Consider the following 14795-nt stretch of genomic DNA (forward strand, 5'->3'; position numbering starts at 1 on the left):
TGCGATTCAAAACGAAAGAACCGGAACCCGAAATCCGACCCGATGACTTGGGATATATGTTCAGGTCGGGTCAAGCACTCTTCTGTCTCGACCATGCTCGGGGTATCACACCCCTAGTTTCCTTGCATTTGTTAGCTTATCCGAGCGGTCAGTATGATCTATCGAGCGATGGATCCCTGTCTTAACGAGTTCTTCACGTTGGTTTGTGAAAAACGGTGACAAGTGTGGATTTGTATCTGGTGCTGAAAAACAGGAAAGATGGGATGGTGGGAGAAGTCTTGTTGGCTTTGGTGGGGTTGGGGATGATTCTTGAGTCAAAGCGTGGGGGAGAAGTCGTTGATGCTGACGGATGCGAACGCGGGTTAGGTTAGGGCCGGCATGAAAATACTTCAAAATTTTCATTTCTCTGCCAGAAGCTCATTCAAAAAAAAAATGCGTTTGATAAAAACCTTATCGAAGTAGAAAGCCATTTGATAAAAAATTTGACTTCTGGTTGTGTTTTTTAATTCTGCAGTGAAAAATCTTACCCGATCGGATTTTGAGCCTCATACGAGAAGTAAAAAATTTTCACTTCTCTTGGTCCAGAATGGCTTCTGTCATGAACTCCTCTTCTATTTCAGAAGCTGAAATTTATTTCAGTTATCAAACGCATTTCTCAATTAGAAATCAACTTCCGAAGTAGAAATTGAAAAATCAACTTCTGCTCAAAAGCAAAACCGAAAAACCAACTTATTACTAGAAGCCATTCTCGGTTGGAGAAGTGTTTTCATGCGGACCCTTAGAGGCCGTCGTGGATTTCCAAAGAGGGATTTTGGCAAATCCAATGGAAAACCCTCTTCTTCTTTGGCCCCCTCCAGCTCCAGCCATGGATGTGATCGATGAGCTCTCTCTCTTCCTCTCTACAATTTCCTTTTTTTTTACCAAGGTCCAAACCCCAAAAAAAGTCAGATGTGATTTGAATGAACACCTTTCTCCATTTGCTCCGACCATATTTATTTGCAACAATTTCAAATAAAAACATAAAATTTCCTTATTTTCTTAAGAGTTAATATCACGAAAAATCATAAACCGATACATCCGTAATAAATTTACCCCAAATTATTTTTTTTATCATAAAAAACACAAACCGGTGCATTTGTAACAAATCTACCCCAAACTGGTACACATGCGATAGATTTACCCTCCGTTAGTTTTCCTCAAATTTAAGAGTCAAATTGTTGAGTTGGATGGTATGTAGCAGTTCATATTTATCCTCCGTTAGATTTTCTCAAATTTAAGAGTCAAATTGTTGAGTCGGATGGTATGTAGCAGTTCATAGGTGTACTATTTTGGGATTTTTATCCTCTATTTGTTACAAATGTATCAATTTTGAGTTTTTCGTTGTATTAATCTAATTTAACGGAGAGTAAATTTGTCACGAATATATCAGTTTGAGGTTTTTTGTGGTCAAAAAATTTAGTTTAAGGTAAATTTATCACAGATATGCCAATTTGGAATTTTTGGGGGTAAAAAAATAGTTTGGGGTAAATTTATTATAGGTGTATTGGTTTGGGATTTTTTGTGGTCAAAAAAATAATTTGGGATAAATTTGTCACGGGTGTACCAGTTTGGAGTTTTTCGTGATATTAACCCTTTTCTTAAATAAAAGCTCGAAATGAATCTTATTTTAAATAAAAACATGAAGTCATCGTATCAATCTCGAGGAAGGTTCTGACCTCTTTAGTCGGAGGCATTTTCGTCATTTACTTTTTTTTAGTTCTTTTCCCTTTTTATTTTTTATTTTTTTCCTCTTTCCTCCCCCCACCATCGCCATTAAAAAAAGGAAAAAATAATAAGTAAACTAAAAAAAATTAAAATAAAATATTCGTAGATTTTATTTTACTAAAATACATCTTCTCCAACGGCCGGAATAGTTACATGCTCTCTTGCTAAGCAAAAGCCCTTATCCAAGATGATTTGGCCACTTTAGGCCCTTATGTGAGACTATTTGATCATTCGTGCTTTTATTTTAGATGATTTGACCACTTCAAACCCTTATTTGAGAATATGAATGCACTTCAGACCCTTTTTTAAAATTTTTCCTATTTAATTTCCCACATTCAATACTAATTGGGCCCTCTGTTACAAATATGTATTTTTTTCAATTGTTTCCTCTTAGCATGTACATGCTAATCTCTTATCCTTAACCCTTTCTTAAATGAAGTTACTGACACAAAGAAGGTGATATAGTATAATTTACCTATGTTCTCACAAATCACAAGCAAAACGTATGAGTAATAAAGCCTTTTTTTTTTTCTAACTTGAGTGTTTCGCAAATATCCTCCAAAGCTTGTAGACCAAAGTAAGAGGCGTAACAATCCACGGAAATACAGAGCAAAACAAGTCCAGCTTAAAGGCCAATGCCTATCGGAGTGGGAGAAGATTCGATCCAACGGGGATGGTGGGCATGGACGAATGAACAGTAGAGGAGATCATTGGGCTAAGAAGCACTGATACTTTTCGGGGGCTTTCATGTCGTGTTCGACACTCTCCGACATGTGAATGACATGTAATCAACACTTCGGACACTCCAGCGACACACGAGTCAAGCATCTCAATCTGCTATTTCAACACAGACATGGTTAATTTTAAGCATTTTCAATAAATCATGGGTTAAAATGTAAATTTGTCAAAAATATATATACTTAAATCATATACCCAAACATTCCAAAATTAATATACCCAACCAGCCTAAAAAAAAAAATCTAATCGCGAATCCCTAATAGATAATAAGAAATTCATGGCTGATTTTTTTATATATCCATGATTATTTATCATGTGTATATAAAAATATACATTTAAGATATAACGTGTCCAACACGTTGAAATGCTCTATCTTTTTAAAAACGATATGTTGACGTGTCGTATAATGTCGCGTATTACCTGTCGGTGTTAGTGTTACTTATTCATTGGGTAGCTCAAGCCATATTTAGGTCGGCCCTTAAGGTCGAACTTAAATCTTTGCCCAAGCTCGCACACCGTAATCTTCATATGTACAAATCCTTGATCTCGGCTCGGCCCTAGCCATGCCTCCCCGGCAGGTTTTCTCACTAAATGCCGTGATCCAAGCCCATCCAAAAAGTCTTTGGGCCGGGCTTTACTTACCTCGCGGGAATCCAACCAAACCCGTGATCAGCTCTGGCGAACCGTACCTAATTTGCATCCTTGGCGATCGAGATGATGGTCGGAGCTAAAGATGATCCGCAAGGATGCAAGTGCGGTTCAACAAAAGGGAGAGGGAGAGAGGCAAAGAGAAAATTAGACGAAGTGCCTCGACCTGAAGAAGCATTGGCTTGTAATATGACGTCACGTGAGAAAAAAAAAATTGCATATTCTAAAATCTCAAGCACTTAGGCGAAGAAACATCACACTTGCATAAGACATGATGAGATGCCATAAAAAAATAAAAAAGAGTAATGTGAGCTCCTCTCTTATGTGCGAACGGGATGAGCACTACATGTGATACTAGGGAAAAGTGTCGAAAGAAGTATTAACCCTATTGCATTACTGTCAATTCGGTCTCAAACTTTTTACATTGATATCAATTCACTTCTAAACCTTTTGTATTTGTGTCAATTAAGTTTTAAATTTTTTGCATTTTTATCTATTGAGTCGGTCCGGCCAATTCTAGTCGGAAGTTTCGCTAACATGGACGTTGATTGTCCTACGTGGCATGACCGGCGCTAGCGTGGATATTTTTTAATGCAAAAAAGGTTTAAGATTCAATTGTCACTAGTACAAAAGGTTTATTAATAAATTGACACCGATGTAATAGATTTAGAATTTTTTTTTTTACACTTTTGCTGATTGTATCGACATATAGGGGCTACACGCGCAAAATAATCTTGGGATGGAACTCGACTTTGATATCACGTCGAAATGTCCAACTCAAAAAATTTGATAACAGGTCATTGGGATGTCGGGAACGGGGGGGAAATCACGGAGGCTTGAGAGAGGGGGGACTGGAAATGTTTGTAGATGGAAATCCAGTAATCGTCCAAAGAAGATTCGAAATCCATTAATGGAGAGAATACGGAGGCAGGAAACACCACGCTTCGATTCTGCCTAAACTTCTCTTCAAATGTCATTTTCAGTTTTGGAGTCCCAGCTGGCGGATCCCTAACGTGCTATGTGACAGTGACGTTCGTGTTAAAGCTTCCATTTGAGCGTGTAGTGTTTTCAAACTGCGCTCGAGTTTTTTTTTTTTTTTTGGGGGTCGATTGTGATCGATTTTCGATCCAGTCCGGTCCTCTCATCCCAATTTTCGAAACCAGCAACCGGATTGGATGGTAGTCCAGTGAAATTGGTTATATGTGATTGAGACACATATTCACATTTTAAATGTGTAAGAGTACCCATAATAATTAAGAATTTAAACAGTTTCTTTAAAAAAAGCTGAGAAATAAAATTAAGAATCGATTCGAGCGCTCCGGGCGGGCGGTTCCTTCGAATCGGTCGATTTGATCAGATCCGGCCGATTCCCGATCCGATCAATTCTTCTTGCTCATTTCTAATTTTTTTTTCCTTTGGTTTCATGTTCCTCCCTTTAGTTTCCCTCGTTCCTCGCGTCGCGCCTTTAATTTCATGTAATTTACGGTACTTGCACTTTAATTTTCCAAGTAAATTTAATTGGAAAAATTTCAAATAATTATTTAAAATGCTTTTATTTTCTCAAATAATGAACTAAAGTGCTTCTATTATTTCAAAGAATGGCCTGATTGAGGGCATTTTTGTCATTTTCTGTTTTTATTTTTTTTCCTTTTTTCCTTTTATTTTTTTCTTAATTTCTTTTTACTTTTTTTCCCCTTCCTTATCATTAATGGTCGATCTCAAGTGATGGCCGACCACAGATGAGGACCGCCCGAGGTCGTCGGTAGCCGCCATTGGCTAGAAGGAAGGGGAAGGGAAAAAATAAAAATAAAAATAAAAAAGTAAAATGATGAAAATGCCATTGATTAGGTCATTCTTTGAAACAATGATGATACTTCAAGTTTTTATTCGTAGGGGTGTGACAAAGAACGGGGAATCACCTGGATTGCCCGAAATAGGACTAGACAGGCTCGGAACATGTGGTTCCTAAGAGAATTGATCCGGTTCCCAATTTCAAGTGTGGAACCGTCCATCCGGACCGGATCGGTAATATATCTCATGTTATTTTATTTATAATTTTTAAAATTTAAAAAATCTTAAATCTCTAATTTGAAACTAGTTCATCTTGTTTCAAACTTCTCTCTCATCTCGATCTCTACTCTCTCTCGTTTCGGACTCTCAATGTCTCACTCTCATCTCGATTTCTCCGTCTCCGTCTCTTGACTCACGGCCTCGACTCCCAACTTCTATCGATTCATGATCGTACCTCCAGCCGTTTATCGCCTCCCTCTCTCGCACTTGATTGTCTCCATTTGCTTGGTGGGATCGGTTTTATGGACCCATCGGAGAACCGGATCGGACCGGCTATCCGGTTTTAGAGTGGATCCATGGAACCAACTCCGGAGCTGTCTACTCTAATCATGCTCACCCTTACTTATTTTAAATAAGGTTCATTCCAGTCCTGTATTTTAAAGATTGACTTACTTCTGTGTTTTTGTCTTCAATTTATATCAGATCTCTTGCCATGTATACCCACCATTAAATCCACTACCAAAACACAGCCTTTGCATACACATCATCAAATCCACTACGAAAAGGTTAGTTTAGTGAAACGTTTTAATCACGGTGAACAGGATAAGATTACCTTTTCCGACCGACCTTTCAGCCAAAAACCGCAACATCTTCCCATGAATACCAATGAAAATCTGTAAACCGCAGGAAAAGCCAAAAAAAAAAAAAAAAATTGTAAGTGACACGTGACTTTTTCATAGTCCACCTGTCGTCCGTCCGGACCAACTTTTGTTTTTTTTTCTTTTAAATGGCGTTCACCTGTCCAAGCCAAGGAAGCACACTCGTTGACTCTCCTACTGCTTTCTCCTTTACCTTCTCTTCAAATCCCTGTCCCCCCAGAAGATTTGGTGCCACCACCCTCAAATCGCCAGTGAAGTGAATCCTTCCCTCTTGAATTTTTACCTACTTCTCAAGGTTGGAACCTCGCTTAGAATCCATACAAAAAGTTGTCTTCTTTTCGTGGGAGCTTCAGTTTCGGTCGTCGTCGAAGGACGAGGGGAGGGGAGGAGAGGAGAGAGAAAATGAGTTACAGGGAAGATAGCGAGGATAGCGGGAGCGGGAGAGACATTCGGAAGCCGTTGCTCAACACTGGGAACTGGTACAGGATGAGCTCGCGGCAGTCCACGACGGCGAACTTGGGCTCGTCGGCGCAGATCATTCGCGACGGCTCCGTTTCCGTCATTCTCTGCGTCCTCATCGTCGCGTTGGGCCCTATTCAGTTTGGGTTCACGGTGAGTGCGTTCTCTTGGTGAAATCGCGAGTGTTAATGCCTGAATCAATCTCATTCATTACGATAGTAAGTGGTTTATTAACTCTGCCATCTCTTGGAAGTGTACACGATGAGATCGCAGGAAAAAAAAGTTCGCAACTTTTCGAAAGTTGGCGAAGTGTGTGCGCCTGCGTGCGTTTCACTTGCATAATTATCTAGGTGACAATGTTATAACTGAGAACGGCTGTGAGTGATATTCGTTTCTCTGTTTATTCTCAGTGTGGGTACTCGTCCCCGACAGAGGAAGACATCATCAGCGACCTAAGTCTCTCGCTTTCAGAGGTGTCACTTGTTCTTCATCTAGTGCTTTTGAATTCTTGAACCATGCTGCGTTGGCAATTGCTGTAACTGTTGGTCTTCGACTGTACTGATTGGGTATGTTTCGTTGTAACAGTTCTCTGTGTTTGGTTCCTTGGCTAATGTTGGTGCTATGATTGGGGCGATTGCAAGCGGCCAGATTGCAGAGTATATCGGCCGAAAAGGGGTAAATAAGGATGTTCGATATGGTTAAATACATTGGCGAGCAGAGTTCAGTTAAGAGTTTAATTATCGGAGCTGCTGTAGATGTGATCATTCACTTTGAGTTAGTGCTTTCCTATATCACCAAGTTGATAGAGATTTGAGCATTTTCGTTAGAAGATTCTCTTATCTTATCTACAAGGAAAATGCCATAACAGCGAATCGTAAAAATGCAAACTGATAGTTATGTTAGTTTTGTTTCATTCTCCGTTGGCTGCTTGTAGCTAAATATGTTAGTTCCTGAAGACTGCTTCGTGTGTTGAAGTGCAGTCGCTGATGATTGCTGCAATCCCCAATGTGATTGGATGGCTCATCATCTCTTTTTCGAAAGTGAGCTTTTTCCCCCTCCAACCCATGGAGTTGTGCTTTAGTACTACATTTGTCACATTCTAAGGTTTTCTCTTAGTAGGATGCTTCATTTTTATACCTGGGAAGGTTGTTGGAGGGATTTGGCGTGGGCGTCATATCCTATACGGTAACCTTGATAAGGCTCTTAATGATTCCAATGGATTTCCTGTGAACTTTATGCCTGAACCAAGATTTGTCACTTTTAGGTGCCTGTATATATTGCCGAGATATCACCTCAAGACATGAGAGGAAGTCTTGGATCTGTGAATCAGGTTAATAGTCAGCTTTTCTCACTGTTTCTTGAATGTCTTCGTTAGAAGTGATGCTATAAATTCTATGATTTTAGCGAGGCAGTGCTTTCAGTTATCTTGGCCAAATGCTTCTTTCTCCAGTGTCCACTTTTTTTTTTCACATATTCATGTATTGGTACTTTAGATCTAAAGTGGATATCAGTACAAGTGCCACAGATCAGTCTGTGGATGTAGGAGACTAGACAGACCTTTCCTCTTGTCTCTATTCCTTATCCAGTCAGTTATCCATAAATTATCACAATGGTAATATGCCAAGTATGTTAATGTTTCTAAGTTTTTGAGTTGTGCAGCTCTCGGTCACTATTGGAATTATGCTGGCTTATGTGTTGGGAATGTTTTTCAACTGGAGAGTGCTGGCAATTTTAGGTAAGCATACATAAGGGAAGGAAAGACTGAGAATCGATAACTAACTCGTTTAAGGAGTAGCAAGGCCGTATGCTGATCAACTTGAATAACGTTAGAAGGAAAATCTCAATATACTCAAATATAGTTGAAGACACTCCCATTGATTAAGTTTGCTAAGAGTACCTTCTGAATGGTTACCATAACTGACGAGCTCTCTATTTGACTGCTTCCAAGACATATGAATCCTCTCAGTCTGTCACTTCTCAAATAACTGAACAACCTTTTTTACCCTGAGAAGTTAATTAACAATTTATTACAACTCCAAGCAATGTGAAACTGAGCAATAGTGTTTGTTTTTTCCTTTTCTTCTTGCAGGAGCTTTGCCTTGCTTGATTTTGATCCCTGGCTTATTTTTCATACCAGAGTCTCCTAGGTGGCTGGTACAAATAGTGCATCTGTTTATGTCCTCAAAGTTCAGAGTTGTCTTTCAGCTGACATAAAGTTCCCTATCATATCTTGGGAGTTTTCTAAATCACTGCCTTTGCTGATGGTGGAAAAATTTGTAGGCCAAAATGGGGTTGACAGATGAATTTGAAGCCTCTTTACAAGTTTTACGGGGTTTCGATGCTGATATTTCCTTTGAAGTGAACGAAATTAAGGTACTGCATAATACATCAATATAGCCAATTCCTGCTGCCTAAACTAGTTGTTGGTGATTCCAGTATTCTACTCATCTGCTATTGGATTAGATGTTCTTGACAGAAGCATCATTTATTAATTTGTAATTTCCACTTATAGCATTAGGACTTCTGATGACTACTTTCTTCAGAAATCTGTTGCATCGCCAAGCAAAAGAAGCACAATCACGTTTGCTGATCTTAAGAGGAAGAGATATTGGTTTCCTCTAATGGTAGATTACACTCTGATTTTGATAAAGTGCATTGATTTTGTGTATTATCTCTGAGGCTTTATTCATAAGATATCGAAATCATTGTGCTCCAGGTTGGAATTGGATTGCTTGTGCTTCAGCAACTCACAGGCATCAATGGTGTCTTATTCTATTCCACCAAGATTTTTGAGAGTGCTGGTTAGGACATTGACTCTTTGACTTCTAAAATTTCACCACTCCTGTCTAGGCTTAAAGATTTGAATCTACTGCCTTTAAGTAAACAGAGATCTTATTGGACCTTTTGGACAAAATAATGGTGTAATATGTCCATTCCTGTAAATAATTGATATATTATACTCTTTGATATCCCTACTTTGGCCCTTTCTTTTCAAAAAGGAGAAAACATACAACAGAATGCCGTTGTAGAACTTAAAAGCTTTGACCCCAGCTAAGTGCCCTCTGATGCAGTTAATCGAGTGGTTAATGTGTATAAATCACGAACAACTATAAAATAAAAAAAGTATCGATTATTGATAGCGAGCTTCACATAGTTTAGGTCATGTGGAATAAGTATGTGGCATAAGTGGTATGCTGCCCAATCAGTATGAGCACTTGCAATAAATAACGTTTTGTTGACCTAGAAGAACGGATATTTTGTTGAAATGTATGGAACTTATACTCTAGATATCTCGATTTGCCAGTCACAGATATAAAATAGATGTTTGCTATATAATTTGATCCACGCACCAAAAAATATTTCATCTGGAGTGAACGCTCAGTAATGAAGCACAGAGAGAGCAAGAAGGCTAATGGTTGAGTTGTTTCTTTATGTAGGCATAGATCCAAAATCATTCTTCCAAGCATCTAACGAAAAACAGGTTGAGTTGTTTTTGCATAGGTGATGCAAAAACCCAAGTCTTATATCGGGAGATCCCCCCCAAACGACCACCACCTTGAGGGTACATACAAATATTCATTTTGAGGTTTTGGCCCACAAGACCGTATCATTACAGATCATGACATCAATGGTTTGTAGGAGAGTTCATAGCAAACTATTGGTTGGGAAAAGTCTATGGAAAGTGAGTTATAATTAAGACCTATTCCCAAATGATTACTACTTTAGTCGGCACATCTGGGTACTCCTTTTCTGGTCTTGACATACATGGGAAGGGTCTGGTCATTATAGATGATATGGAAGCAGAGGCTAACAAGTACGCTGAATCTAGAAACTGACTGATGCTATGAGTAGTAGTTAGTAGTCATGAGCTTTAAATCCTGGAGCAGGATTTAAGCCAGACAGGGCCTTGATGATGTAACAATTATCAATGTTTAAATTCCCTTCTTATTTTGCGACGCAAATCTTGCTGGTCTAAGACTCTTGGTGAATTTGGTAGGAATTTCATCAAGCAATGCTGCAACAGTTGGCCTCGGGGCAATCCAGGTATTAGATGAAGTGCATATCTCAGTCTTTCCATGCAGATTATCTATCATGTGAACCAATGTGATTCGAAACTTCACATGGCATGCCAAAGATGATGTATTGTTCTCTGACCGTCTCTCTTTAATAACTTAGGTTGTTGCCACTGGAGTAGCTGTGTGGCTGATGGACAGGGCCGGTCGCAGGCTGCTGCTTATTGTAAGTTCAATAATGCTTTCCTGTCGAGCATTGTCTAGCTACAAAGCTGCCTAATCTGAAGTATATTTCTTACAGATTTCGTCTTCTGGGATGGCTATTAGCCTTCTTATCGTTTCAGTTGCCTTCTATCTAGAGGTTTGTAAAATTGCAGTCCTCTCTTGTCGCGCTTTCTAATCGAGTTCTCGTGTGGTGTTATGTTCTGGGAAAACTAAAAGCACTACAAACTCACTGTTCTTTGCTATCTACAGGATACTGTGTCGGAAGATTCCCGTGTGTATAGCATGTTGGGAATAATGTCAGTGGTTGGGCTTGTGGTAAGACTTTGCTCTTTTTGCCCTTTTTTTGCAGCTCTATTTGTTTAATTTGCTCGTCTTAAAATATCCACTTATGATTTTTTCAGGTTCTTATAATTTCATACTCCCTAGGGGTGGGAGCAATTCCTTGGCTTATAATGTCTGAGGTATGTTGAGCGAAGGTTTTTCCTTTCTGTGTCAGGGGTAGAAGCTATGGTTTGCCGGTTTAAGTGGATACTTCACTAAAATATGTCGTGCCACCCTCTTCTCATTGTTTCACTAATTTGTCGATCTATCCCCATAGTTTTACGTGATAATTGGTAGCAAATATGCCAGGGAGTGGGGACAAAAAGGCAAATTAAGAATGGAAATGAAGAAAGAAAAGTTGATGAAGGGGGAAATGACCAAACTTCTTGGTGCTCTTGGGGGATGTCAAAAGCGGATATATTAATTCTTAGTATCAATGTAATCCAATCTAATCAGACTTTTGATTTCTTGGGCCAAATTGCATATTGTAGATACTTCCCCCGAACATTAAGGGTCTCGCCGGGAGCATAGCAACATTAGCAAATTGGTTCTTTTCCTGGGCAATCACGATGAGTGAAAATTTGCTGTTGAATTGGAGCACTGGAGGTATGTCTCAACTGGTATAATTCAGTAGTTCAATATCGTACGTACATGAATGGTATTCATGTATATTTTATGACAAAAAAAAAAAAAAAAGGATGGTATTCATGTGTATTTAGTTCTGAGTTGTTTTCCCACGTTCTTAACAGGGACTTTCACTATCTTTACCGTGACGACTGCTCTGACGGTTGCTTTCGTGACGTTTTTCGTCCCCGAGACTAAGGGAAGAACGCTGGAAGAGATTCAGTCCTCGTTTAGATGATCGGTTTTGCAAAAGCTTTTCACTTTCACATGGCATCTGTGCTTTGTCGTAGTACATTTAGTTTTACGGTTTTCCCTTACAGAGTCATTGAGGAAGAAAACTAGTGATGAACAAAATCAAAATTGGAGAAAAGGAAACAAATTTGCACTCCTCTTCTACTTCCATTTCATTATTTTGTTCAGAGGAAATGTTCGCTCACTCAAATCATCACAAACATTGGACTGAGGCTAGAGAGCAAGAAAAACAATGAAAGCACAAAAGCAGAGTCGATCTCATTTGTCGGCTTCGCTTTGATGGACTGAGGCAAGGAACCGCTTCAAGCACCGGTTGTACACGCAGGGCCTCTCAAGGTGAGCCAAGTGTCCCGCCTTCTTGATGCCCTCCGCGGTTGCATTCTCTCCTAGCTGTCTGCAATTTTGTTGAAGATAAACTGTCAGCGAGAAATATTTAACTGACCCAACAGGGACAGCGTATGTATGATGATTTGGAGTGATCATATGATGTTTTTCACCAATTTTTCAGTTCGTTTTTTCCCTCGGTAGAAGTATGGTTTAAGGGCACATACTCTTTCATGTTCTGAGCCAGCTCCAGCTTAAAGATCTGATCTTTTTCACCCCAGAGGAGATGTATCCTCTGCAAAATTTACAATCAAATTGGAGATGGTCAGTGTTTCAGTTCCATGGATGAATGAGATCCATGGATTCATCAAATGAAACAGAGAGTTATGATTGATGAAATGGTAAATAACCTGGGAGAAGTTAGGAATGGAAGCGTCCTTGTTGCTGATGACAAGAGCTTCCAACAGCTCGGCTCTCTCTTTCCTGTTTGTAAACATCACCTGTTGTTTGCACATTGGTAAAAAAAAAAAAAAAACAGTTGGGTCAAGAACAGTGGTTTTCAGTTTTTGTGTAGAGATGAAGAAGTATCGTTTCAAAGTCTTTTTCTGAAGAGGGTCAAGTGAACCTCCTATGCTTTTTGAAGTTTTGGGATCATCGCGTTGGTGTAACCCGGTTACACCAACCCGGTTCGACAGCGCAGTTTGTCGTGACCTAGAAAATGCGAAGCCCGTGATGCAAAATTATGATTACGGATTACCCAAATTGGAATTCCTCTTATTATTGTCGTCATTATCAGTAATTTTTCGCCTGAGGGGCTAAGGCAAAAGAGAGTGTCTCGTCAAGACCAAGGAAATCGTGGCTACGCCGGTGACTTATTGAGGTATTATATTCAGAGGCATATCGGGAAATTCAGATGTAGGTTTCCTTTATAATGGCTAAGGGTAATGACCACAATGTTACCTCGAGGTAGTCCTTGTGAAACCGGTCAGGGAACCAAATCTTCCGGTGCATGGCGACCGACTGAAGCGCCCTCAGGCCCTTAACGGACGTTGGCAACAGGAGCTCAGACGAAGAAGAGAACCCGAGCCTTTGCAGCGTCTCGCCGCTGATCGAATCCGTCATGGCCAGTATCGACCCCGATATCACCAAGGCTCGGACCATCTCCGGGAACATCTCCGCCATCTTGAACGTGACCATCCCGCCGTAGCTAAACCCCGCCACTGTGCATGTCTTGACGCCGAGCTTCCTCAGCCCCTTCACCACACACTCAGCCTGAAATTTGGTCGGAGGAAAAAAAAAATGATTATTTGGAAACCTAAAGTCAGATTTTGTGTGTCGAAACCAAACTAAACTGAACCACTAGAGTTGCTAGGCTAATGATGTAATACAAATGATATCTGTATCACAAACATTGTGCAAGGAAAAACTTTCTTTTTTATCATTAAGATAAGTGTCTGTTGTAGGTTGAAATCATTTAAGTTGACCGATTCCTCTGAAGTCTAAGTAAACTACGAAATTTATTACAATAAATGTAGGAAAATGCTAATCTTCTAACATAGACTATAATCTTGGATGTAATACGAATTCCACGCACTTAATTGAACCGAATGATGACCATGCATAATCTTGGTCCTTCTCTGAGCTAGCTCAACCCTACCTGGAATGCCGGCGACCGGTCGCTCTTGTCGGTGACCGACTCGCCGAAGAATATGAGGTCGGGGATGTAAACGGCGTACTTCTTCGTCAACGCGCCGACCTGGAACTGCCATGTCACGATGCCCTCGGCGGCGAAGCCGTGGATGAGGACGACCGCGGGCTTCGTGGGGCCAACAAGGACTGTTTCTCTTGTTTCGCCCTTGCCCTTAGCCTTCTTGTCGGGCTTCTTGATGGTCTCGCGCGGCACCCAGAAGTTCATGGCGGTGCCGGGCTCGATTTCCACCGTGTGGGGGAGGATCCCGGCCCTCTTCATGAGGCCATGCATGAGCGGTTTCTGCATCTCTACGAAGTTCACCATCTCTCTCCCTCTCTCCGAACGCGGATGTGCGCGTCTCCCCTTGTTCTTGCCACACACAGACACCCAGAGAAAGAAGGAGAGTACTAAAGTAACGAGAGGGGGCTGGAGGAGAGAGGGATTTTTAAACCGAGAAGAAGGTGGGGTTTGGTGTTGGGTTGCCGTCGAATGTTTTACTCGGTTGTTGGGCGGTCGAACTTGAAACAGGATCCAGAAGTTGCGTGCGAAAATTACAATTTTGGAAGCTTTTTTTTTTTTTTTCAGAAACCATTAAAACTAATAAAATAAAAGAAAATATTTCCTTGATAGTACTGGACAGTACAATATCAATTTTAAATCTACATATCATTATTGCGTATTTTATATAGCAGTTTTTTAAAATAAATAAGAGAGGATACGCACGAGGATATAATTTGACAGCGGGGAGTTGATTTCTTGCACGGGATCGATTCGTCCCAGATCGTGCGGGTGGGTCGGGATTGTGAACAAAAACAAGAAATAGAAATGGTTTACCAGAAAGTGTTTTTTTTTTGGGGTTTTTGTGGGGTGGGTTCCTACGTTATATTAAAGACAAAAGAGAAGTTTGCTGCTTGAACGGACAAGCCCACAGGTTGTTTGGTTTTGGATCAACTGCCCCGGCCTACTCTTAATCGGACGAATGTCCGTTGGACCCCAAAGGGACTCGCGACAGCGGGAAAGTGTCGACGGTCAGGACCATTTCCCACCCGCCCTCCCTAACCGCCACAT

General features: G+C 40.4%; 3 protein-coding genes across 4 annotated transcripts in view; 1 reads left to right on the forward strand and 2 right to left on the reverse strand.

Annotated features, from left to right (window-relative positions):
* LOC115729169 overlaps positions 1-6195 on the reverse strand; it is a 24099-nt gene extending 17904 nt beyond the window's left edge. For both annotated transcript variants that reach the window (XM_048275234.1, XM_030659635.2), the window contains exon 1: positions 6191-6195. The gene's annotated coding sequence lies outside the window, so the exon portion shown is untranslated. The remainder of the gene's footprint in view (positions 1-6190) is intronic.
* On the forward strand, positions 5978-11847 carry LOC115729165 (sugar transporter ERD6-like 6). The gene is made up of 18 exons (XM_030659630.2): positions 5978-6431; positions 6689-6751; positions 6864-6953; positions 7259-7318; positions 7398-7463; positions 7543-7608; positions 7938-8013; positions 8368-8432; positions 8559-8651; positions 8822-8902; positions 8995-9079; positions 10276-10322; positions 10455-10517; positions 10593-10652; positions 10766-10831; positions 10918-10977; positions 11329-11443; positions 11587-11847. The coding sequence occupies exons 1-18, from the start codon at positions 6222-6224 to the stop codon at positions 11697-11699; spliced, it is 1479 nt and encodes a 492-aa protein (XP_030515490.1). The 5' UTR covers positions 5978-6221; the 3' UTR covers positions 11700-11847.
* LOC115729166 (monoacylglycerol lipase ABHD6-like) lies at positions 11824-14117 on the reverse strand. Its single transcript, XM_030659631.2, has 5 exons — positions 13695-14117; positions 12998-13309; positions 12448-12537; positions 12265-12332; positions 11824-12107 (listed from the first exon to the last, which is right to left on the reverse strand). Exons 1-5 carry the CDS (start codon positions 14049-14051, stop codon positions 11972-11974), a joined length of 963 nt encoding a protein of 320 aa, XP_030515491.1. The 5' UTR covers positions 14052-14117; the 3' UTR covers positions 11824-11971.
* Positions 14118-14795: the final 678 nt, after the last annotated feature.

This window comes from Rhodamnia argentea, chromosome 1 (assembly GCF_020921035.1).
Source record: "Rhodamnia argentea isolate NSW1041297 chromosome 1, ASM2092103v1, whole genome shotgun sequence".
In the NCBI taxonomy this organism is placed as follows: Eukaryota; Viridiplantae; Streptophyta; class Magnoliopsida; order Myrtales; family Myrtaceae; genus Rhodamnia; species Rhodamnia argentea.